The sequence below is a fragment of the Peromyscus eremicus genome, chromosome 3 (genome assembly GCF_949786415.1).
Source record: "Peromyscus eremicus chromosome 3, PerEre_H2_v1, whole genome shotgun sequence".
NCBI lineage: Eukaryota > Metazoa > Chordata > Mammalia > Rodentia > Cricetidae > Peromyscus > Peromyscus eremicus.
In genome coordinates, this window is record NC_081418.1 from 36241853 (window position 1) to 36269501 (window position 27649).

Genomic DNA, 27649 nt, shown 5'->3' on the forward strand with positions numbered 1-27649 from the left:
CCACTGAGCCATCTCTCTAGCCTCTAGCAAAAGTTTTTCGAACAGAATAATGTTAATTGTAAAACCTGAATGTAAAGACAGGAGCCAGAACAGACAGAAGAACAATGGGAAGACTTGTATTACTCAGTTTCAAGACCAACTATAAAGACACAGAGCCAACACATTGCAGTGCTAGTGGAAGAGACAGAGAGAGAGAAGAGTAATCAGCCAAGAAATTGATCTATACATGTACAGTCACGTGACTGATTATTGCTGTGGCCTGAATGTGTGTGTGCCCCCAAATTCACATGTGACCTTTTATCCTCAAGGCAATGATCTTAGCTTGTGTTTCCTGGAAATGAGTAGGTCCTGGCAGTGAAATTCTCATTAATTAGATTAAGCCCTTATGAAACAGGCCTAAGCAAGCATTGCACCCTTGAATGTGCATTGTTTATAAGCTACACAACCTACAGTACCTTGTTATAGGAGCCTATAAAGAATAAGGAATTGATAAAGATATGAGGACAATTCAGTGGAGATGAGGCTATGTCTTCAACAAACAGAGACACAACAATTGGATGCTCAAAACAAAAGCATTTAAAAATTAACTTCAACTTACATTTCATACCTCATAAAATTTTCTTCAAATTGAATGATATATCTAAATGTAAAATATAAAGCCACAAAATTCCAAAAGAAAATACAGGAAAAAAATCTATGTGAGCCTATGTTTAAAGAATTTTTAGATGGAACACTAAGTATATGGCCTATATAAAAACAAATTGATAAATTGAACTTTATCAAAGGTAAAGACACTCACTACAGAAAACACAAGAGTGAGAAGGTAAGTTCTTACTATCAGAGAGTAGAGCTCCTCTTCTCTGGCCTGACAGGTGATTCATGCTTACTATGCCGGGGTACTTGAGCTGACCTCCCATTCTCCAAATTTCCTGGCCCTGAGAGAGTTGTCTAAACTCTGGGTAGCTGCTTATAAGGGTTCCAGCTGTTCACTTTGAGCCTCTTACTGACAAAATGCCATCATTTCTCTCAGTTGACTGGCTGAACAAGACAACGGAGGGCCTGGCCTTGTTTATTCATTCTCTCCGGTGTAGACTCGGTTTGATAGACAACTGTGTGTTTCTGCTCAAAATATCCTGGGAGTAGTATATACCTCAATGTTGTCTTCCAGATCTCCAGCACCCTGGGTTGTAGTCAGACACTGACCTACCAGGACAAGGGTGACTACCAGTCCTCTGTGTACTTCAAACTAAAGGAACTTATTTCAAAGACCACAAGAGAACTCCTTGAAATACCTCTTACAATCCTCTTGGAAACTACTCCAAAGTAATGGCTCACTTTAAAAAACAACAACAGCCGGGCGGTGGTGGCACACGCCTTTAATCCCAGCACTTGGGAGGCAGAGGCAGGTGGATCTTTGTGAGTTCGAGGCCAGCCTGATCTACAGAGTGAGATCCAGGAAAGGCGCAAAGCTACACAGAGAAACCCTGTCTTGGAAAAAAGAAAAAAAAAAAACAACAACAACAAAACACTTTTACTAGCTGCTTCATAACTTTCCTTCTTTTTTTAATTTCTTTGATCTTACTGAGTGGCCCATGGGCCAAAGCAAGTTCTCGATTTACTTCTTCTTATAGAGCCTTTATGAGGGGGACAAAAATGTCTTAACTGACTCTGATATCCTGATATCTAACCTCTTGGGTTTCTCAGTCAAATGAATTGGGGTGATGGGACTGTACATCTCCAGAAAGAGCAAAATGAAGACAGGAGTGCCTGAGATTAGATAGGATGATGAAGTAATTAAAACTTATACTTTCCTCAAGAGGTACAAACTGGTTTTCTCTCTGAAAGGCTGGCTGTCAGGCCACTAAAGCTGAAAAACGCACACTCGTCCAACTAGAATCTGCACCCCCAAGTCTAACACCCTAGAGAAATGCACACTTCCGTTCTCCCTCAAAGGGACAGCCTGGGTACAAATCCACAGTTAAAATGGATAAAATAACTGTAATCCTTTTCTGCTGTGGCTTAGTGTATAGAAATGAGACCAAACAAGCTGAAATATGTGTGATAACACAGACAGAACTCACAGTATAATATTCAAGTTTAAAAGACAGACGTAAAAAATTCATTCCGAATAATTCTACTTACATAAAAATTGAAAACAAGAAAGACAAGCCCAATTACTCCTTAGAATACGGGTACTCAAACCAACATTCTTCCCCTAATGGCGTTCAGGGAAATTCTGGTTAGTGAAAATCTGCCCTATCATACTGCAATAAAAAGAGCGACACAACATCAAGTATCAGCTGGAGACAGTCTTGCCTGATGTATCTTGGATAATAATGTTTATCTTCTTAAATAAGTAGCATTCTGTTTTTATTACTATGGAAAGAACGTCTTAAAAAAAACAATTTTTGGATTATGAATTGTACTTCAAGCCACACAATTGTCATTCTGAGCCACAAGAGGGCAGTAACTACAAGGCTCACTTGGGAAGAAGGAATGAAAAAAATAGAATTAAATACAAGAGTGGCATAAAACACTGATCTGTAAACAGATGAGTACCTCCCCCAAAAAATAAAGGATTTTTAAGTTATTCTAAATCTTTTAATTCATAATTTTAAGATGGAGAAAACTGAAATAAATTTTCCTGTGTAAGAAATGTCTATTTGTTTTCATTTTATAAAGCACATGTTCTACTTTGACACAGAAATACTGTTAAGATTAGTCACTGCAGACAGGACAACTCACACATGTATTTCCATAAATGTTATATTTTGTGTTTTTCACTTGATTGAGCTTTCTGAATAAGATGTAACTGGAACTGTGGAATCTTTTTCAGAGTTGAGGAAACTGGGGTTTACAAGAAGAGAGCAATTGGTACTACCTAATACTGTCAAGTAGAGAAATCAGAATTTGTTGTTTTCTGATGCTTTTCATAATTGCCCATCATCATGATGAAATTAACAGGGACATCATTGGCTACTTCATACATGACTTAAAATATTATTCTCATAGTTTCCTGCTATAACAGAATGTTAGTTTTACGATTATAGGATTTTTTCAGGAAACATGGCTAACAATGCTCTCTATTGAACCATCAATTTAAAAACTGATCTTTTGTTTGTTTGTTTGTTTGTTTTGGTTTTTCGAGACAGGGTTTCTCTGTAGCTTTGGAGCCTGTCCTGGACTAGCTCTGTAGACCAGGCTGGCCTGGAACTCACAGAGATCCGCCTGCCTCTGCCTCTGCCTCCCAAGTGCTGGGATTACAGGCGTGCGTCACCACTGCCCGGTAAAATTGATCTTTATACCACATGGAGTAACCACAAAAACAGATAACAATGCTTAATGTTATAAACAACTGGAGAAGTCAAAGTCTCATTCTCTTGGCTTAAAGAACGCTGTTCAACTACAATGAAATTGGGGTTATATTAAATTTTAAAAAATTTGTATCCTCACAAGAACCCAATCTCTGCACTCTCAGATATGCAGTATAAGAAAAGACTCCTGTCTTCGGACTATTATAGTCATCTGTTTCTGATTTTCTTCCTTCCCTCCTTCATTAATTCATTTCAGTGGTTATTGTTAGGCGTATAAGCTAAGCACGGAAAAATAGGCATTGTCCAATTATAAATAAATCATTCCTTCATGGAGTTTGCACTCCACTGGTAAAAATAAATGCTAAACACAAGGTGCCGATGACAGTGAAAAGTATGGGGTGCAGTGAGGACCATCATATGACAATAGCAGTGTGATACAGCTGATTTTCACTAATCTGAGTTTCCATGAATATCAATAGCTGAAGAACATTGGTTTGAGTACCCATATTCTAAGGAGGGCTTAGAGTAGTCGGACTTGTCTGTTGGGTTTGTCTTCCTTGTTTGCGATTTTTGATGTACATCATTACTTGAAAAGGCCATGAACTCTTTTCTCAGGGCAGTAGATACAACAGTCCCCTCCTTGAAGCCCCTTCTTTATTTCCATCATGCTGTCTGTCACAGAAGCCTTTGAGTAGGCGACACTGACCCTAACACTGGAAGTAATGGAATCTTTGCCTTTATCTATAAGTAACACACATCCTATACAGGATATAAGGTAAAGTTGTTGCTGGTGTTGTTCTTGGGGGCTAAAGGGGAATTGCTAAAGAGCATAATCAGACAAGATGTGGGATTTAAGAATTTAACAGCTCCGCTCTGAATTCACAAGCTGCTCAAAGCATCCCACAATCCGATGAGGGAGCATTTTCAGTTATGTGGCTGAAGTACTGGCGCAACAATATACTAACGTGTGTGTGTGTGTGTGTGTGTGTGTGTGTGTGTGTGTGTGTGTGTGTGTGTTTCCTAACCTAGATTCCTAAGACAGTCCCTACATCAACGGTGTCTCTCTTTTCTCCTCATCAAGCCTGTCTGTCCTGCAAAGCTCTTACAGCACTTACGTTCTAGAGCATTGTAAAGGAGCTCAAAGTCCTCGCTTGTCTTAGGGTTGTGCCTCCGGTAGTAGTCCATCTGCAGCCACTCTTCCTTTTCCCTGATCTTCTTGAGCTCTTGCTCTTCTTCCCAGTCCAGCCTCTTTCTCTTCTGTTCTCTTAAACTGTCTACATACCGCTTAGCATGCCATTGCCTGTAGCGAGTCTGTATCACTATCACCTGGGTTCGAATCAACAGGAAACCAAGTGTCACGGACTGGTTCATCAGAACATGCAGAGAGGCAACAATGATTGTTCCTACTCAAATTCTACAACAAAACAATACTAGCTGTCTGGTTTTAATTCTTTCTGAGACATTACTATGCACAACAATGTAAAAACTATAAATAATGTGCCATTATTTATGGTGCTATTTTATTTGTGCTGAAATGTGATTTCATTTGTATGTTAATAAATAAAGTTACCTGGGGGTCAGAGCTAATAACAAGCCATAGCAGAAGTCTGGCAGTGGTAGCACACGCCCTTAATCCCGATCACATGACAGGCAGATCTCTGTGTATTCAAGGACACCACCAGCATGGAGACACACACCTTTAATCTCAATACCAACCATAGAGACCTGGACATCTGTATATACAGGCAGTGACGAGGAGGTCATGTGGTTGGGTTTACAACCAATGAGAAGGCAGAACAGAAAGTCAATAAAATGACAGACACACAGGAAGTAGGTCTCTTTCTCAGGGGAAGGATGGCAGTGGCAGCGAAGGGTAAGAAGGCCGTTTTAAGTCTCAGCTCTTAGCTACTCCTCTGACCTCTTGGGCTTTTAACTCTGCATTTGTCTCTGTGTTTCTTATTTAATAAGACCCTTACATCTACAATTATTTATATATGTGCCACTTTGGCTTTGAAATCTAGGAATACATTCCTATAAGAGGCCATTTGTATGTGCTTACCTCCTCCCCAGTATGTCCACCCCAAGCCTTCCTCAGGCCAATGGCATCCCAGCTTGTCCCTGGCCCTTCTGCTGCTTGGCCCCCACCTCCAATCCCAGGGGACTTCTACCACTGATGCACGGAACACACCTGTCAGATGGGTGAATGACCCACCTACCAGTGGATCTACACTCCCACCTGGATTCTGCCTCCTGTGACCATTTCCCAAGCCTAGGCATTCCCAGATCATCCCCAGCCCCAGGCTGGGCCCTCCCCACTACCCTAGAAGACTTCCCACAAGCAGACCCAGGCCACACAAACCAGAATGGCTGTGTGACCTGCCTAGCAGCAGAACTGTCCCCCTCCCTGGATTCTGTTCGCTGCGACCCTTCCTCAGGCCAATGCCATCCCAGCTCATCGCTGGTTCTGCGGCTGCTGCTGCCTCCAACCTCGGTGGACTTCTGTCACTGAGGCGCAGACCACACCAGACACAACTGCCCTCACCGGTTGACAAGCGGCCCTTCCCTAAAACTCCAGCAGATTCCATACGCCCAGACACAGTCCACACCTAATAGAAGAACAGATGCCATAGGCCCACATGCAGTCCACACCATTCAAAAGAACAGCCCTAGAAACTCTACTGGGGGCCAGGCTGGCCCTAGGTACCACAGAAGAAGACTCAGGCTTTACTGGAGGCCAGGCTGGATCTAGAGACCCAAGAAAACTTTGGCTTTACGAGAGGCCAAACCAGATCAAGGAACCCAAGGCCCCCCAAACCCCAGCAGAGACATCCTACTGGACCTGAAGACTCATCAGTCACCATAACATTTGGCCACTTAGTCCAGAAGACCAGAGAGGAAACAGAAACCAAGGAACAAAACACCCATCCAACAAAGACAAACACAGGAATCAGCACCTAGACTGATAATCACCCCAAATCCAGATGCCTAAACACCAGTTTAAGAACACAATCAGGCCGGGCAGTGGTGGCGCATGCCTTTAATCCCAGCACTCAGGAGGCAAGAGGCAGGCAGTTCTTTGTGAGTTCAAGGCCAGCCTGGTTTACAGAGTGAGATCCAGGAAAGGCGCAAAGCTACACAGAGAAACCTTGTCTCAAAAAACAAAACAAAACAAAAAAACACAAAAACAAACAAACAAACAAAAAGAACACAATCAGTAACAGAAAAGACAATGTGTCACTACCAGAACCCAGGTCTCTTGTGACAGGAAGACCTGAACATTTCAATGCAGCTAAAGCACAAGAAAACAGCCTTAAATATAACTTTATGAAAATGATAGAGGTCCTTAAACAGGAAATGAAAAAAATCCTTTAAAGAAATGGAGGAAAAGACAATCAAAAATTTGGAGGAAATCAATAAATCTCTTAATGTCAAGAAAAAAAAACAGTTGACAGAAACAAATAAAACCATTTAAGGCCTGAAAATGGAAATAGAATCAATTAAACACACACACACACACACACACACACACACACACACGCACGCACGCACGCACGCACGCACGCGCGCGCGCGCACACACACACACACACAGGGAATTCTGGAAATGGAAAACCTGGGTAAGCAAACAGGAACTACAGATGCAAGCATCACCAACAGAATACAAGATATGGAAGAGAGAATCTCAGGCATTGAAGATAGGATAGAAGAAATAGATTCATCCGTCTAAGAAAATGTTCAATCGAGGGCGTGGAGCGTGATGTCTGGTTTGGGGCAGGAACTGAAACCTCCACGCCTGCTCCAGCTCCAGAACTCTCCAGCTCTAAACTGAGGGAGGGCACCATGGTGCGCCCTACCAGAAATAAAAAACAAAACAAAACAGTCAATTACTCACAGTTTGAGGACTCTGGTGGTGACTCTGATGGTGATTTTATTTCTGCAACCATGCCTATAAACAAAAAGCCCAAAACCGTGCCAAAGGAGTTAAAGCAGGACAGACCAAAACCTAACTTGAAGAATCTCCAAAAAGAAGACATCCTGCCAGTGAAAGCCCCTAAAAAGGGGATGGCTTTTAGATGACAGGTTTTCCAGTTGCCCTGGCTTTATCTATGAAGGAACTTCCAACAGTCACCAACCAAGTGCAGGTGTCTCAAGAGAAAAGCACTGATGAACACGGCGATAGGAAAAGAGAGATAACGGAGAAGTCTCCTCCTGCCTCCACCTGCAGTGGAACCATTGATAATTCCGATTTGGACAAGATCATGGAGGAGGGGGACCCAGGCCGGGAGTGTTGAAGGGGAGAACAAAACAGCATCTGAAGCCGAGGCTCAGCCCAGGAGGGCGCTCTCCAGAGGAAGGCAGCGACTGCAGCAGCGCCAACGACACTGGACAGTGCAACTGGTGAGGATTCAGGAAATGATTCTAACTGTGATGGGAGTCAAGGAAGTGATGAAGACTTTGCAGTGAGAAAAAGTAAAGTTAAAGAAACGAAGAAGAAGGCAGGGCAGAGAAAACCCGCAGTGGAAAAAGAAAGGAAATCGAAACACAAATATGAGGCGTCAGATGAGGCTCCAGCTGCCATCGAGTCAGGATCTCCATCCTTACCCGAGGCAGTTGTCTTCCTTCTGAGGCCACTAGGAATCCAACAAAAATGTGCAGCCCTTCAGCTGAAGACAAGAGACCAAGTGGGTCCCACCAGCCACCTCCAGAAGCAGAAGCTCCAGCAGCAACCCACTGGCAGGAGCACCCACCAAGTCCCCAAGTCATTGCCCCCTCCTGGGCCTCTCACGACTAGCACCAGTTAAGCGTTTGCACGCAAATGCCCCAAGTAGCCAAGTACAGTAGCAGGAAAGGACCAGTGGAACCCTCGGTCCTCCAAGCTGGTTGTTGTGTTCAACTTACACGTGGAGGAACCCTTCAGAGTCACATGAAGGATCTCTGCCTGTTTTGTGATTCTGGTCTCATCAAAGCTTTTCTGTCCTTCAGCAGAGGGTTCTTGGGGAGCTCTCCTCGTGCCACTCCTGAAGAATGTGTTGTGTCTTCTTATGGTTCATAAGTCACTGTCACTTGGGGCTCTGGCACTTCTGTAGTCACATGATATGTCTCCCAACTCGGTCTGGTGTACAGCACCCTAATGAACTCTTCAGAATGTCTGGCAAGGGGCCACCTGGGTCACTTCAGAAGGTGTTTCTGAAATCTTTCCCACTACTGTGTTTCTTTAGGTTATTAGCTTGCTATTTATCCAGGTCATCCTGCTTTGTACATATTAAAATGATTTTGTACATATTAAAATGATTACTGCAGCATGTGTTCCCTACATGAGAACAGATAGTTACTGTACAGCAGATAGAATTTAATAATACCTTACGAACTTTTCATTGTCAAAACTTTAATGAAAGTAAAAATGTTTAAAAATGTGTTCTTTGATACCACGTATCCACCTGTCTGTCTACATTTTGGTAAATGAGTCTTCCGTGGTCAACATAAGCAAGGGGAAGGAGTGTCTTCACCACTTTAGATTAAGCCAGAGCTTGGAAGACTGGCTGTCAACTTGTCACCCCTGTATTAGCCAATGCAGCTTTTCAGGAATCTTAGATTCATTGTTGATAAAAGTAATTATTTTATGGTGAGAATATCAACTTGTTCCTGATCACATTTTAATAAAAAAAAATTAATGTCTACCATAAAAAAAGAAAATGTTAAATCAAAAAAATTCCTAATGTAAAACATCCAGGAAATCTGGGATACTATGAAAAGACGAAAACTGAGAAAAATAGGAATAGAAAAAGGAGAAGAATCCCAGCTCAAAGGCCCAAAAAATACATTCAACAAAATCAGAGAAGAAATTTTCCCAACCTGAAGAAGGACATACCTATAAAGGTACAAGAAACTTGCAAAACACCAGACAGACTGGACCAGAAAAAAAAAAAAAAAAAACCTCTCTACATAACAATCAAAATACTAAACATAACAAACAAAGAAAGACTATTAAAATCTGCAAAGGAAAAAGGCCAAGTAACATATAAAGGCAGACCTATCAAAATTACACCTGACTTCTCAATGGAGACTCTAAAAGACAGATGGTCCTGGACAGACCTCTTGCAGACTCTAAGATACCATGGATGCCAGCCCAGACTACTATACCCAGCGAAACCTTCAATCACCATAGATGTGGAAAACAAGGTATTCCATGACAAAGTCAAATTTAATCAATACCTATCCACAAACTCAGCTCTACAGAAGATACTAGAGGGAAAACTCCAACTCAAAGAAGTTAGCTGCATCCACAAAAACACAGGCAATAGATAATCCCACACAAGAGGGAAACACACACACACACACACACACACAACAACAACAACAACAACAACAACAAAGATAACAGGAATTAGCAATCACCAGTCATTAATATCTCTCAATATCAATTAATTCAACTAGCCAATAAAAAGACACAGGCTAACAGAATGGAAATGAAAACAGGATCCATCCTTCTACTGCATATAAGAAACATACCTCAACATCAAAGACAGACATTACCTCAGAGTAAAGGGTTGGAAAAAGATATTCTAATCAAACATACCTAAGAAGCAAGAGCTGCTGTAGCTGTTTTAGTATCTAACAAAATTGACTTCAAGCCAAAATTAAAAGAGATGAAGGACATTTCATATTCATCAAAGGAAAAATCCACCAAGATGATGTCTCAATTCTGAACATCTAGGCTCCTAATACAAGGGCACCCACGTTTGTAAAGAAAATATTACTAAAGCTTAAATCACACATCAAACCCCATACACTAACAGTGGGAGAATTCAACAACCCACTCTCACCAATGGTCAGGTCTGCCAGATAGAAACTTAACAGAGAAATAAGGGAACTAACAGATGTTATGACTCAAATGGACCTAACAGACAGCTATAGAACATTTCACCCAAACACAAAAGAATATACCTTCTTCTCAGCATCTCATGGAACCTTCTCCAAAATTGACCACATGCTCAATCACAAAGCAAATCTTAACAGATAAAAAAAAAAAAAAAGTGAAACAATCCCCTGTGTCTTATCAGATCACCAAGGATTAAAGTTGGAGTTCAACAACAATACAAACTACAGAAAGTCTACAAACTCATGGAAACCAAACAACTCTAGTTCAAGGAAGAAATAAAGAAATTAAAGACTTCCTGGAATTTAATGAAAATGAATGCGCAATATACCCAAACTTATGGGATATAATGAAAGCAGTGCTAAGAGGAAATTTCACAGCACTAAGTGTCTTCATAAAGAATTTGGAGACTTTTTACTAGTGACTTAACAGAACACTGAAAAGTTCTAGAACAAAAAGGTGCAAACACACCCAAGAGGAGCAGACAGCAGAAAATAATCAAACTGCAGGTTAAAATGAATAAAATAGAAGCAAGTATAACAATACAAAGAACTGCTTCTTTGAGAAAAATCAACATGATAGACAAACCCTAATCCAAACTAACTAAAAGACACAGAGAGAATATTCAAATTAACAAAATCAGAAACTAAAAAGGGAGACATAACAACAGACACTAAGGAAATCCAGACAATCATTATTATACCATACTTCAAAAACCTGTACTCAACAAGACTGGAAAATCTAAAAGGAATGAACAAATTTCTTGATAGATACCACATAACAAAGTTAAACCAAGATCAGATAAACAATTAAAATAGACCTATAATCCCTAAGGAAACAGAAGCAGTCATTAAAAATCTCCCAACCAAAAATGGGCCCAGGGCCAGCTTAGAATTCTACTGGACTTCCAAAGAATAGCTAATACCTCCAATTATTCCTCAAATTAGTCCAAAATACTCATCAAATTATTCCACAAAATAGAAACAGAAGAAACATTGCCAAATTCATTTTATGAGGCCACAGTTACCCTGACACCCAAACCACACAAAGATGCAAAAAAGAAAGAGAATTACAGAACAATCTCCCTCATGAACATTGATGCAAAAATACTCAATAAAATACTGGCAAATCACTCCAAGAACACATGAAAAAGATCATCCACCATGATCGAGTTGGCTTCATCCCAGAGATACAGGGATGGTTCAACATATGAAAATTTGTCGATGTAGTCCACCATATAAACAAACTGAAAGAAAAAGAAAACCACATGATCATCTCATTAGATGCTGAAAAAGCCTTTGACATGATAAAGGTCTTGGAGAGATCAGGGTTCTGAAGAACATACTTAAATATAATAAAGACAATATACAGCAAGCCAACAGCCAACATCTAATTAAATAGGGAGACAATCAATTCCACTAACATCAGGAACAAGACAAGGCTTTCCACTCTCTCCATATCTATTCAATATAGTACTCAAAGTCGTAGCTAGAGCGATAAGACAACAAAAGGAGATCAAAGAGATACGAATTGAAAAAGAGCAAAGTATCGCTTTTTGCAAATGACTTGATAGTATGCAAAAGCAACCCCAAAAACTCTATCAAGAAACTCGTATAGCTGATAAACACCTTTACTGAAGTTGCTGGATACATTAACTCAAAAAAAAAAAAGCAGTAGCCCTCTTATATACAAATCATAAAAGGGCTGAGAAAGAAATGAGAGAAACAACACCCTTCACAATAGCCACAACAATAATATAAAATATCTTAGGGTAACTTTAACCAAGCAAGTGAGAGACTGTAAGACAAAAACTTCAAGTCATTGAAGAAAGAAATTGAGGAACATATCAGAAGATAGAAAGATCTCCCATACACATGGATTGGTATGACTAACAGTAAAAATGGCCATCTTACCAAAGTAATCTATAGATTCAATGCAATCCCTATCAAAATTCCAACACAATTCTTTATAGATATTAAAAAAACAATACTCAACTTCATATGGAAAAACAAAAATCCAGGATAGCTAAAATAATCCTGTACAATAAAAGAACTGCCAGAGGTATCACCATCCCTGATTTCAAGATCTACTACAGAACAGCCTATAATAAAAATAGCATAATATTGGCATAAAAACAGATACATTGATCAACAAAATCAAATCAAAGATCCAAGCATAAGTCCATACTCCTGTGGACACTTGATTTTCCACAGGGAAAAAAAAAACCTATACAATGGGGGGAAAAAGTATCTTCAACAAATGGTGCTGGCATAATTGGATGTACGCATGTAGAAGAATGCAAATAGATCCATATCTATCACCCTGCAAAAAACTCAAGTCCAAGTGGATCAAAGACCTCGACATAAATCCAGTTACATTGAACCGAGTAGAAGAGAAATCAGGTGATAACCTTGAATATATTGGCACAGGAGACAACTTTCACCAATAGTATAGACACTAAGATTGAAAACTAATAAATGGGACCTCATGAAACTGAAATGCTTCTGTAAAGCCAAACACACCATAAATAGGACAAAACAGCAGCCTATAGAATAGGAAAATGTCTTTACCAACCCAAAATATATAAAGAACTCAAGAAACTGTACATAAAAAAAACTCAAATAATCCAAATTAAAAATGGAGTACTGACCTAAGCAAAATTCTCAACAGAAGAATGTCAAATGGCAGAGAAACAGTTAAAGAAATGTTCATCATCCTTAGCCATCAGGGAAATGCAAATCAGAAAGACCCTGAGATTCCATATTACACTTGTCAGAATAAGATCAAAAACACAAGTGACAGCTCATGCTGGAGACAATGTGGAGCAAGGGGACCACTTCTCCATTGCTAGTGGGAGTGCAAACTTGTACAGCCATTTTGGAAAGCAAAATGACAGCTTCACATGAAATTGAGAATTGATCTACCTCAAGACCCAGGTATACCACTCCTGGGCATATTACTCAAAGAATTCTCAATCATACCGTAAGGACAGTTGCTCGACTATGTTCATAGCAGCTTGGTTTGTAATAGCCAGAACCTGGAAATAAACTAGATGTCCCTCAACCAAGGAATGGATAAAGAAAATGTGGTACATTTATACAATGGAGTACTGCTCAGCTGTTAAAACAATGACATCAAGAAATTTGAAGGCAAATGGATGGAACTAGAAAAAAAATCATCCTGAGTGAGGTAATCCAGACCCAGAAAGATGAACATGGTATGTACTCACTCACAGGTGGATATTAACTGTAAAGTAAACGGCACCATGGAACAATCCACAGACCCAGAGAGGCTAGGTAACAAGGAGGGCCCAAGGAGAGAATGTATGAATTGCCCAAGGAAGAGGAAATAGAGGAGATCATCTGGTTGGATTCGGGGAGGGTGGGCATGGGAACTTGAGGGACCAGATTACAGGGTAGGTGGAGCGGGAGAGTACTGAGAAAAGTGATTGGAAAGTGGGGCTTTCTTTTTGGAGTCAGGTAGAAGCCTGATACAAGGGAAACTCCTACAAGTCTACAATGATGGCCCCCCCTAAGACTCCGGGCAGCAGTGGATGCATAGCCTGAACTGGCCATCCCCTGTGATTGGTGACTCTCCCAGTTTGTCAGCAGAGAGCCTTCATCCAATGACTGATGGAGGCAGATCCAGAGACCCACTCAGCCACACACTGGGCTGAGCTCAGGGAGTCCTGCTGAGGAGAGGAAGGAGGGATTGTAGGAGCCTGGAGGATCAGGGACATCAGAGGAAAATCCACAGAAATGGCTAGCCTCACTCATGCCAACTCACAAAGTCTGAATCAACAACCAGAGAGCCTGCCTGGGACTGCCCTCTTCATACAGTTGTGTAGCTTGGTCTATTTGTGGAACTCCTGACAGTGGGAGCAGGGCTGGCCCTGGTGGTTTGGCTGGCCCTTGGCAACCTATTCCTCATGCTGCATTGCCTTGTCCAGCATGAATACAGGGGGAGGTGCTTGGTCTTTTGGCAGCTTGATCTGCCATGCTTTGCTGGTGCCCATGGGAGACCTGCCCTTTTCTGAGCAAATAAGGAGAGGTGGATTGGGGGTGCAGAGGGCAGGTGGAGGAGGGAGAGGGAAGAGAGGAGGGAGGTGAGGCTGGAGTCGTGATGTAAACAAATTAATTAATTAATAATAAAAAGAGCAAAGACTCTGCTATTTCCTTGCTGTCTGGCTTTAAGTGACTAACCATTCTCTACACAATAGCAGTAGGCATAGAAAGTGCTTAGGTGAAGACTAGTTCAATAAACATTACAGCAGTTAAAAACCCTAACTGTCCCTCGCTTGTAGAGTGGCTACAAGATTAAACACATATTTATGACAAAATTGTATTTTCTAAACATGTAGCAAGAGAGTTCAACACATGCTTATAACGAAAAACAGGATAGAGCCAGCGGTTCTCAACCTGTGGGCTGCAACCTCTTGGGTTACATACCGGATATTTTCATTATGATTCATAACAGTAGCAAAATTACAGTTATGGATAAGCAACAAAGTAATTTATGGTTGAGGGGTCACCACAACATGAGGAACTGCATTAAAAGGTCGCAGCATTAAGAAGGTTGAGAAGCACTGTGTTAGATCATTATTATATTCAGAAGCATGGAGGAAATTTTTTTCTCTCTGTAGACCTTCACCTGTGTAGACCTGCACTAGACAAAGTCTACCCAATGGAGTCTCCATGGCCTCCTTGAACATGAGAACGGGTGACACCCCACAGTTACAGGACATTGTGAAATTAATTGTCCCCTGGGATAATTAACCTTGGAGGGTAAGGAAGAAAATAGTCTTTTATTCTCTGTTTTAATCCCTCTGGCCACATCAGAATTTCCTTTGAGCATACACCAAAGAATAACTGACCATTTTGAAAAAGCCAACAAAATAAAAGGCCCCTCATGGAAAGACAAGAGCAGTGTACTTTTGTGGAGAGAATCACTTGTAAAAACAGTTAACAGAGCAGTGCTCACACTAACAGCATTTGTGGTATCTGGAAATTTCCACCAGTGTGCATGCCCAGGTGCCACCCCTGAACTGGTGAGGAACATGGGTCCAGCACAGAAGCACACCCTTCACTGGATTCTAAAGGTGAAGTTTCTGAACCTTTTCACTAATGTGAAGAACTACAACAAGAAGAAGACTACTAGATTTGGTTAATGTCTTTAGAGTAAAGGGAAAGATGCCAGTATAAAACAGTCAAAATTCAAAGAAAGTACATTTTGAAATTAAAACTAAGTAAATAAATAGGATGTATTTTAGTAAGGGGTGTTTTTGAACATGTTAAACTCATTAAGGCTCCAAAAGAAGCCTTTTTAAATAATATAAAAACTTTCCCGATCTTACATAAGACACCAGGGCAACATCAATAGGCTGCATGTTTTGAGAATCTCCTGGACAGCCTTGGCCAACAACTCAAAAGGGGGCTTCTCAAGTCTGTTATTGGGGGTTTTGTTCAGTGGTCTTTGGCTCTTAGAGGGAGTACCATCAGTCCAGATGAGAAAAATTGATTAAAGCTATATGAATTATAGTTTTTCAAAGGTATGTATTATAGTTTTTTAAAGGCAAATGGTTAATAAGATGATTCCTTGTGGCTTTTTCAGACATTCATATTGTCATTTTAGCCATTTCCCTCCTCCTGTATTACCTTGGAGGGCAAGAAAGAAAATAGTCTTTTATTCTCTGTTTTAATCCCTCTGGCCACATCAGAATTTCCTTTGAGCATACACCAAAGAATAACTGACCATTTTGCAACCTCTTGGGTTACATATCAGATATCCCTTTCCTAGGGAGCCTCCTCTTTTCTCTCTTCCCCTATCATTCCACTTGTATCTGTGTATTCCTCTTTAGCCTCCTTCAGTGTTTCCCTCCCATGCCCTCCTAAAGAGTCCCCCCTTTCCTATTTCCCTGATCAGATCAACTGTACCCTGATATTCTCCACTCCGTTGTTTTCCATTCCCACTGTACTGACAACAGTCCCATCTTACTCTCTTCATTTCTGTAGTTACTACAGGCTACGTATGTATTCACACCTGAAGACTTGGAGCTAGGAGCCTCCAATGAGAGGGAACATACATTTGTCTTTCTGGGTCTGAGTTACCTAACTCAATATGACCTTTTCTAGTTGCTGTTGCCTTTGGTTGCCACCCAGAGGTGGACAGTAAGTCCCTGCTGCTGAAGACACTATACACTGCAGAAACAAGATCCAAAGACCCCTGCACTGGAACTGACCTGGATGCCCTCTTCCCAAGGCCTAGCTTTCATGGTACCAGAAGGTACCACACAAGCTTCCAAAGGAGGGAAGCAACCAACAGCCGTACCCAGATATGATGCCTATGAATCACATCAATAACAAACATGATATGATAACCCCAAGAGTGCAGTAATGACACACATAAATTGGTGGTAACCAATAGCCTTCTAATTGGACTTAAGACCTGCTTAACAAGGGGGAGACCATGCCTTGTTCTGGAAACCTAGCCAGCTACTCAGTGCTACTGAAATCGTGGTTATTGGGAGGAGAATTTCCAACCACTAAGTTACTAAACCAGCACAATCCCTAACAACAATCCATAAATATTTGTCCTTGTATAACAAGAGCTATTGGAGTCTAGCCCTGAATAATTCTTTCCCAGGTTCTGGGCAAGAATCTACAGCCAGTTGGGAATCCAATCTTAGGAATATCAAAAGAATCTATGCACACCGTGCTCTTTCAGTCCACTCATTTTATTGTTCTAAGTCAGTTCTTTCTCCTAAATCTACAGCTTCTTACAGCTCTCATTCTTCACTGCTCTCTTGCCTGACTCCTCAATATTTCTAACTGGTGACTCCTTGCAATCCTGAGAAAAGTTTCAAAACTCTCAGGGTCATAGCACATTCCTAGAATAGACGATAAGGAGCAGAACCATTGCTGTAGTAATGCAAGGTTCCAAGGTCTTAGGACCAGAGGGAGGGGGCTCAGTGCCCAGTGCCACAAACTCCGAGACACCGATTTTTATCACAGACTTGGCAAGCGAAGAATTGGCAGGCTTTTTTTAGGGTGTTTTGTGTTAGTACTTTTGGTAGACATCTGCAACTTTGACCTTGTGCATAACTGTAAAGTTTTAAAGTTATGATCGATATACAAAGGCCTTTAGTCTAGTTAGAACTTGCTCTGAGGTAAAAATGAGCTAAGTGTGTGCAGTTTGTGTTGGACTGAGGAGAGAAAGGAAGAAAGCAGTCTTTAAGTGTCTACAGTCTCATGGGACAATGGATCTGACTATGAAGTATATCCTAGCATATTTTCTATATATCAAAATTATATAGCTAAATGAAAAGTCATCTTCCTGATCACCCACAGATATATGTGCCCATAAGACTGAGATGTAATCATGAGATTACATATATATATATATATATATATATATATATATATATATATATATATATATATATTACATGAAGATGCATGGTAATGGGAAGATATCATAGCTGTTACTGCACAAGCAGTTTACAAGAAACAGCCAATTCATTCAAAAGGCCATAACTCCAACATACCTTGAGTGATGGCTTAGTCCTCTACCAGAACCCTTGGTTCTGATAGGTTGACCTTTTGAACACTACTTGTCACCTACTGTATACTCCTATGACCTTTTGCTACCAGCAGCTCTCAATATCTCCCTTTTTTTTTTTTCTACCAGCAGCTCTCAATACTTGTACCAACAGATACGTGTAGTCTTCACCCCTCATCAAGGAAACTTCTCTTTGCAACGGAGACCACTACAGAAAATCACAACCCATCAAAATGCAGTTATTGAGCCCAGTCCCAATGGCTACATCTACATCTACATCTACAAAACATCCCTTCACCTAAGGCTTAGGGAATGTTGCAGAAAATGGGACAGAGATCACAGAGCCAGAGGATCAGGGAGCTTGATGTGAGATTGTGTCTCCTAGTAGGGTCAGAACTGCACCATAAAGTCTCACCAATATGACTGCCCAAATGTAAGCTGAACAAGGATGACACCAATGGACATTCAAAGAGGATGATATCAGAGGCAAAAGGAACTCCATTTCCCCAAATTCTGGTGGTTAGACAAAAGCCAGCATTTCTCAAGAATTTGTGAAGCCAGTTCCCCTCTATTAAAAGGAGCCTTTTCCCTTATCATTGGCAAAAGGGACAAACGGCTCTCTGTGGTGCCTATTAGCATACCAAAGCACACACCAGCCTCCAGGCTCCTCAGTGTCCCAAGTGCCTACTACATATTTCAGAGTCCATGCTGGCACCCTGGCTCTTCTCAGCTCTTTTCACCACTTCCCTTCCCTGAATTTCTCCAGCTCATGGGCTTCCCTCCCTACAGCTACCCATTCTTGTAACACCAGTGTTTTGGCCATAAGCTCTTTTGGTCCTCTCTTTGTCTTCCTTTCTCACTTTCCCTGCTCTCTCTCTCTCTCTCTTTCCTCTGCTCCTGGCCAGGCCCAGTCTGCTAGACATGTTCAGACTACTACTGTCTCTCTCTGCTCTGAACTCTTCCAGATGCCTCTGTTGTTTCCCCCCTAATTCTACAATAAAAACATTTCCCATAACCATACCATGGAGTGGTCATGTAGTCAGTTTATACAGCTGGAGGAAAGTCCAAAAGGCCCCAAGCCTACATAACTTTAGGCAGCTGAGGAAAGCTGGGAGCAGGAGAGGTGGTCTTCCCCAGGAGAGAGCACACCAATTGGTTGTGTGGTGCTAAATGGTCAGCCTTGAAAATATACATACAAGTAACATTATATGCAATACATCTATGATGTGTGTGTGTGTGTGTGTGTGTGTGTGTGTGTGTGTAGTGTGTGTGTGTGTGTGTGTGTGTATTGCAATAACAATTAGTGAAAAAAAGAGGCCATGAATTTGAAGGAGAGGTAGGAGAGGTATATGGGAAGGTTTGAAGGGATGAAAAGGAAGGAAGAAATGTAATTATATTGTAATCTCAAAAATAAAATTTAAAAAAAGAAACAAGGGCTAGCTAACAACGCTAATGAAGTCAGCTACAGAATAAAAAGAAACTATTTCTTCTGAGGACTCTCTGCAACTTTAAGATGTCATAGCAATCCCTTTCTTTGGACAACTACTGTTCTCTTACTCACTGAGAAACTTTGTTCTCTAAAATCATAAACCATCAGGAACTTTGCTGTTTGAAAGGAGATCAGTGAGAATGAAAGACATCACGCCTGCCTAAACAATCTAAGTCCCTTTGACAAAGAAACACGGTCTTGATTTACAACCGAGACGCTAATCTTCAGAGAACTTCAGAGAACAGACACATTGACAACACTATCCACTTTGTTCCCCAGGAAGCTGTGCCCTTGTCCATGACACAGTTGATGGTGAACCATTTACATATAGCCTTGTTATGCACTCACTATGCCAAGAGAACTTGACTCAAGTTTCTCAATGTTCTGTGTAATTGTATCTTTTCCCTCGTTTCATCTACAAAGCGGAAAAACTCATCAGGTTGACATAGCTGGGCACTGACACGGCCCTGGTAGAGTTTCCGTAGGGGCAAAGAGTTAATAGGCTTGAACTGTTTTGTATTCCATGTTCATTTCTCAAGATCTTGGTCAGGTTAGGCTAGAAAAAGACTCTGGCTTCAGAATATATAAATATTTCATATATTTATATATATGGAATATATATATCAGGCTATAGGATATATATATATGACCTGATATACATATATATATACACACACATATGTGTGTGTGTTTTACTCACATCCAAATGATGACAGATAACAGATACTATTGTAAGCTATCTATAAGAGATCAATTAGGTTGGACGTAAAATGGGTGAAAAAAAGAGAAATCATCCAAACACTAAAATAATGGAGAGATTCCATAAGTATTAGAGAAGTCAAACTGCCATATCGAGTTTGACTTCAATTGGTCAGGGAAGTCCCCATTTGACTATACTGGCATAAGGGTTATGAGGAAGGGACAGAAGTATTGAGAAGTCTAATAATGGCCAAGGGCTACACAGAAACACCTTAGGAGATTTCTTGGGGAATAGGGAGAATTAGCGACATTTTTAATTCTGGTTATTTATATGGAGTCTGGTTATTTATATGGAGAGATATTCAGGATGATTGCCTTTAGTAGCAATAGAATGCTATCCATGTTGCTCTTCCTCAAGCTGCCATGGCTTAGGGAAATGCACAGAGAAGAATAGGCACATACATCTAATTTCAGTGTTCGCCCCCAGTGAATGCTGTCTTACCGCCTTCAGTCTCCGAGCGTGGAACTCTGCTGCTGTGAAGTACCTCCCTGGCTTGAGCAGTTTATCAGTCAAGTTTGATACATACACACCAATTTTAGTCATCTGAGTGGATGTTGTATTTGCAGTTTGTTGTACCTTTTTCCTCTGAAAAACTGTCTAAAATAAAAATATTAAAAATAAGCACCAACTGCATCATTTCCATTGTGAAGAAAATCTTATAAACATCTCCAAGTAGAGAGTGTGTTTCTACATGTTTACATTCATCTTTCTTTTGTCATACAATTAATTATGTCCGGAGTGGATGAAATCCTGAGTGAGTATGTATTATGGACATGAGCACAGCCATGTCAAGGACCCAGTGCCTCAGACCCATGGAAATGACAAATCTCTCCCCAGGGCAGACTCAGGGCAATAGCAAGGCCTTCCCTTGGTCAAAGTAATGATGCTGATAGTGTGTGTAGAAAACATCAACCACAGCTTCCTCCTCCCAGATGACTACAGCCTGACACTGCTCCCCAAGAGACGCCTATGAGATTAGCTGACTCCCTATTCTGCTGTATGTAATAAACAAACCTCTGCCCTCTGCAGTAGATTTCATATTCAGTGGTATATCATAAATGCACCAAGTTTCTGGGCAGCTGGTGAATCTCCATCAGAGCATATGACTCACCACTGGATCGCCATTTTTCTGTCATTTCATTACCTGTCACCCCAATAAGGTCAATCCCAAAGCCGTTCAGGTTGTGACAAAATTAGAAAATTTTGAGGGAACAATTGCTGATTCTATAACATCACACACATAAATGGGACAATAAAAACATTACCTGGGTGTCCCTACAAAACCGATTGGGTTTTTCAGGAATCTTCCTAGGTATGGTTTGTGTTCCAGCATTGTGATATTCTACTCCTGTTGTTTTATGTCTAAATCCACCGAGAAATGGCTTGTGGAAGTCAGATTTTACTATCTCAACAGCGACCTCCTCATAGCGATCAGTGCCTAAGGAGATGAAAACCAAGACTGAAGGAAAGTTCAACACAAGGGCACTCTGAAACACCATCTAAAAGACGTCAGAGGACTCACCAGTCTGTATGGTGACTGTTATGATATGGGAGCCCTCACTCAGGCCTTCTACTCTCCTGATTGGATATTGATCGGGATGTGTGGAAAATATCTCCACTTGGACAATTTCTTGTGGTTTAACTCCGTATTGGATTAGACTCTCACTATTCCCAACAATTATTCCTGAGAAAAATGAAAGTGTTAAGATGTTTTATGGCAAAGAAAGGGCTGTTTCTGTTCATCCTTACTTTAAATTGAGAAAATTGTATATGTTTAAGTTGTACTAAATGATGCTTCCATCAACATGTGCCCAGGTTGCAAAATGGTCAAGTCAAGTTAACAAATCCAATACCTCACACACTTACTTTCTACGGTGAGAACACTCAAATTTTACTGTCTTAGTCATTTTCAAGTATGTAATACATGCTGTTAACTATAGTCACAGTTATATGCAGTGATCAACCAGGCATTCCTTTTTAAAGGAAATGGAAAATATCAAAAATCCTTGTAGGAACACAGGTCAGTAAATTACTAGATGCAGTATTACTGATATCTACCTCATGCTATAATGTTAGTACAGAAAATCCCACAAGACAGTAACTATAGTTCAAAACAATTTAATATATTGCATAGATAATTAGAAAAGAGATAAAGAGATGAAAATTTTGTTTGTCTTGCTTTAATTGGTTCATATTTTAAATTTCGTTGAAGCATCATGCCATACCTCAAATATGCATGTAATTACATATCAATAAAAGATAAATCCAGTCATGGTGGATCATGGCTGTAATCCTAGCAAGGGAGAGGCTGAGGCAGAAGGTTTACCAACCCAAGAGTTTAAGTACAACCTAAGCTATATAGTGACTTCTAGGCTGGATTACAGTGTGAGACTCTGTCTAAGGAGATGGATGAAAATGCTAATTATGTGATTAACTCTGCATGGTGTAGATGCATCATGTAATCATCTTGTGTCCCATAAATAGGTCTAAATAAAATGATAAGTAAAACTCCATAATAGGAATAGTTACTGGATTTATTATTAAGCAATGTAGCATTATAAATAAAGCTACTAGCCAATCCTTCAGAAATGTAAATATCTAATAACCACAAAACTCTATAAACACTTGAAAATAAAACCATCATATAGTATGAGCAGAATCATGTACTAAATGTTTACTCTACGCAAAACAAAAGACAAAAACAGGCCATGTCCAAATGGGTGAGGCATGATCTGCCACTCTAGAAGCTGGAATAATAAGCAAGCAGATCTCCCTACTAGCCATTCCATTCTCCAGCATAGAAGAGCATTGACTTAGAATTCCAAGGAATCATTCATTCCCTTTCTCTTCCAAAAGAGTCATACACAATGAATGTCAGATGAAGACAAACTTCACAATACATCACTTCATATTTCTGTTGTGTTGCTTCAACTTCTACTCATTCCCTCCTGGTCTGCACTGCCACTGCTGTATTCAATTAAGCAACTAATACTTTCCTGGTTTATGGAATATAAAAATACAATAAAGGGCTAAGAACGGCCCAATTGTTAATGTGCATGCTGCACAAACATGGGGACTTGAATTCAGATCCCCAGAATACACATCTGTAAGCCCAGCAGTGGAGAGGAGGATTCTGGGTCTTGCTCCCTAGCTGGTCTAGTCAAATCAGGAAGCCCCTGGTTGAGTGAATCTACTTGTGACAGGCTGTACAGTGGCACTAAGAGTAACCCATGTCCTGATCTTTAGGACCTAACCTTACAGAGCAACAGTGACTGCAGATTTGATTGAGGACTTGAAATGGGGAGCTAATCCTCACTATCTAGCTGTGCCCTGCATCACATACGCCATCGTTAGAGAAGGGAAAAGAAAGACTTAACTCAGGGGAAAAGGCAGTGTGACACAAGCAAAGTGAGATCTGTTGAAATAGGTGTCTTTGGGGATGGATGAAGGGCCAAGGAAGCACTGAATGCCAGACCTAAAACTCTAGGAGCAGGAATGGCAAGCAAGTGGATTTCCCTCTAGATACCCCAGGTAGAAAGCAGCCCCACAGACACCTTAACTTGATCCCACTGGAAATGACATAGGACCTCCACCCTCCAGAACTATAAAGGAAGTTTACTTTGTTCCTCTAAGTTATATTAATCATTACAGCCGTCATAGAAAACTAACACACATTCCCTGAGCCCTCTTCATTCCTCTGTTCTTTTCTAGAGTAAGCACAGACCCATCAAGCTTGAGCTACAGTTCTTATGCTGGAAGAAGGCACCTGTTCTGCAGGATGATTGGTTAGCATAGACTCACATTTCTCTATTTGGTGCTGACATGAACTTGCTACCCAGAGGTTGTACTGGTAACTATAAAAAGAATGACCAGTCATAAAACACCAATGACAGAGCTCCCTTGACCTGATCTCTATAGCCTCCAATTTTAAACTTCACATTTGAGTTCATATCCTGGAGTTTAAACTTCCCTCATGGATGTCATACATTTCAAACTCAGCCACTTATTAGCACATTGACTTTATAGGAGTTCCCTGAGTTTACTTTCCAAATAGTAATAATATATATCTCCCTCAAAGGGTTGTTGTGTAAATTAAATGATGGAATAAGCAGAATATTTTGTAGACATATTAATGCATGCTAAGGACTCAACCATTGTGATTATCATTATCATTTTTGTTGATAATCAATCACTCTATACTTCAGTTCGGTCTGCCCAATCAACCTTTAATTGGTTATTTCAATACATCTTAACATTTGGCATTCATTCACTCTTGTATGATTAAAAACTTATTGCATTTTATTCACTTATTCACTGTGTGTGTGTTTGCATGCATGTATATGTGTGCATGTCATGGCACAGGAGTGAAGTCAGAGGACAACTTGAAGGAGTCAGTTCTCTCCTTCCACCATTTGGTCGGTCCCAGGGCTAGAACTTAGGTTTTTAAGGCTTAGCATCAAGTACTTTGACCTGCTGTGCTATCATACTACCCTAGGCTTTTAAATTTTAATTTAGAACTAAATTCATTCTCTGGAAACTATTTGTAACATTGTTGTAAGTCAATACAAAAAAAACCACTTTAATGGAAACATTAGGATTTGTTCTTATGTGCCAAGTATAAACATGGCAGTTATGCTAACCTGGTAGACTACCACAGTTACAAAGAATTTATCTAATTGCCACAGAGGCTGAATAACTTAAGCAGAGACTTTCAACAACATCCACAAAATGTAAGTAAATTTTACATTGTGAAATTTATCTTAATGTATAGGAAATTCAGAAACTATATTTGTGCTTTATTTCTTCTTCTTCTTCTTCTTCTTCTTCTTCTTCTTCTTCTTCTTCTTCTTCTTCTTCTTCTTCACCTATTTTTGTTCATCTCCCCTCCACTCACTCAAAATTTCACCAAGTTTCCCCACCCCTTTGGAACTTATCCCAAGAATTTTCATTTTTATTGACTGAAACGTCCTATAGCCACCCAGGTTCCTTCCTCTGTAATATTCAAGTGTGAGTGTTGATTGCCATGGAAGCATCTCCACAGTGTGTGAAAACTACCCCCATGTAGTGCTTCCCTGCTTGACTTAAGGACAGGAATAGTGCTTCATGATTCTGAGAATGTTCAGTTATATCCAAAGACTCTAGACTAAAATGTGTACATATAGAAATGCTTTAAATGAACTAATATATAACCACATTGTAATGATGAAATAATAAATACTAAGATAGTTTCAAAATCAAAGATGTTGGTAATTTAAGTGTTAAAACCAGAACAGTCTTGATAAATTTATTAGCCTTCAAACTTACCTGCATGTGTTATTTGCAGTACATAATGTGGGATACGTAATATGCGTGCAAAGTGCTCCTTGAGATATCTAAATGGAATATCAACTCTAACAGGCATTATGATTTCCTGGGCTACAGGAACAAGTACAAATTTTACTGTAAACAAAAAGAGAGAAAAATTATCATCATCAAGTACAGGAAGGATTAACAACCTATGTCTAGAGAAGGGGAAAGTAGGAAATATGTTTGTTGTGTGACACTTTGTGTTCTGACAAATAAAGCTTCCCTAGAGATCAGAGGCCAGGCAGTGGTGACACACACCTTTAATCCCAGCACTTGGGAGGAGGAAGCAGGAAGATCAGGAGTTCAAGGCCACCCTGGGCTGCAGGAGATTGAAACAGTCTAAAAGAGAACAGAGCTGCGTGGTGGTGGTGGTGGTGGTGGTGGTGGTGGTGCACACCTTTAATCCCAGCACTAGGGAGGTAGAGACAGGAATATAAGATGGATGGAGGGAGATAGGATCTCACCCCCCCATTTATTCTGAGGATGCATAGAGGTAAAAAGTCTAGTGGCTACACACTCCAGAGCTGCATGCAAGGGCTCCCATCAGAGTCACCACCTGCCTGCCAAGTAGGTTTTCCTTTCTTTTTTCCCCAAGCTTCTGAGCAAGTTTGGGATTTTTCTGTTGCAGCCTCTCTGCAGCAAACTCCACAGGCACTTGGGCTCCAAACACCACTGGAGTTAGCTGCTTTTGCACATTTCCCTGTGCAGTCAGCTGGCTCTTTGACTAATTCCCTCTCCCAGTGGGTTGAGGGCTTTCCTTGGACCCCCTCCTCAGGCTGCTGCCACACTAGGTAGTTGCCTTACCACCTGCTCCAGCTTCTACTGCTGCTACTATGCAGCAGCAGTCAGCCTCACAATTCACTGCCATCATCTGCAGATTCAGTAAGACAATCGTGAATTCCTAAAGGGGGGGGGGAATTAGTTACAGAGAGAGAGAGAGAGAGAGAGAGAGAGAGAGAGAGAGAGAGAGAGAGAGACAGAGAGAGACAGAGACAGAGACAGAGACAGAGAAAGGGTTTTTTCCCATGTTAAAAAATAGGAAACACTATTATGATGGAGGGAGTCAGATCTCTGTATACATATGCAATGCATCGTTTAAAAATGGAACAGTTAAATGAGGGGAAAATCAATTTAACCAGGATTGACATAATGTTAATTATCATTTTGATAATCTCTATTGTGAGTTGGATAATTCTTGGTTTATCTCTAAAAATGTTGGTTGTTATGAGTGCCAAGATGCAGGCCTTAGAAAAACTTATTAAAATGGATCATAGAGATATTCAGACCCAGACAGAGGAATTTAAAGGAGAACCTCTCACCATCACATTATAAAATTTGAGAGGAACAGCCCAAGGTTTTCAAACAACCAACCTTAATTTATCCAGTCAATTTACAGAAACTGCCAAATGACAGATGTTGAATCTCACAACCATGATGATGCTTAGATATGAGAAGTGATTTTCAGAGGCTTGAAGAAAAATCAAAACACCAAGTGTTTTAACTATGGCTAACAAGGTCACCAAGGGATTGTAGACAGAACACTCCTAGAAACAATGCTTTATCTAGGAATAATCCAAACAAAAGGCCCCTCCCTTTTGGATTATGCAGTAGGTATGGCAAAGGCAGACATTGGTCCAGTGAATGTAGATCAGCAAGGGACAGACAAGATAGCCCTTTGCCATTGGAAAACACCTGGGGGAGGGCCTCTCACAGACCCCCATGTCAAATTTGGTTAAGTCTTTTCCTGTCACTATGGGGGAAACTCCTTCCCAGAACAATGAAAGGACTTAATGCCTATTGTAAAAAACCATACTGCTCTGGATGATAGAATAGCTTCAGAAAATAAAACAAAAATTTCAGGAGAAACCATAAATCAAAATTGATAAAGATTAGATTTAAACAAGAGAGTCCTCTTGATTAGAAGAGGTGATAGTTCATCAAACAGTGTGACCACTCAATCTAAACTAATTTATAAGGCTATCAAATGCTTTTCTTTTTTTTTTTTTTTTTTTTGGTTTTTCGAGACAGAGTTTCTCTGTGTAGCGCCTTTCCTGGGACTCACTTGGTAGCCCAGGCTGGCCTCGAACTCACAGAGATCCGCCTGGCTCTGCCTCCCGAGTGCTGGGATTAAAGGCGTGCGCCACCACCGCCCGGCTTATCAAATGCTTTTCATTTGATCAGATATAACTTGCCAAAAGTGAAACTCCTCAAAGTTAGGGTTGGGGAGGGTTTTGTTTTTGTCTTTCCAGGAAAATAAATACAACCATTTTGAGGAATTTAAAGATCTCTAGACAAGTAAGCATCCAA

The 27649-nt window shown here is 40.5% G+C and overlaps 1 protein-coding gene and 1 pseudogene across 1 annotated transcript in view; one reads left to right on the plus strand and one right to left on the minus strand.

Annotated features, from left to right (window-relative positions):
• The window catches only part of Iqub (IQ motif and ubiquitin domain containing), a 71594-nt gene that overhangs the window by 34906 nt on the left and 9039 nt on the right, over window positions 1–27649 (minus strand). The window contains exons 3-7 of the mRNA XM_059257434.1: window positions 25301–25435; window positions 21519–21680; window positions 21262–21434; window positions 20438–20593; window positions 4430–4640 (exon numbers count right to left, since the gene is read on the minus strand). Of these exons, the coding sequence (XP_059113417.1) occupies window positions 4430–4640; window positions 20438–20593; window positions 21262–21434; window positions 21519–21680; window positions 25301–25435 (837 nt within the window). The remainder of the gene's footprint in view (window positions 1–4429; window positions 4641–20437; window positions 20594–21261; window positions 21435–21518; window positions 21681–25300; window positions 25436–27649) is intronic.
• Window positions 7154–8155, plus strand: LOC131906713 (RAD51-associated protein 1-like; annotated as a pseudogene).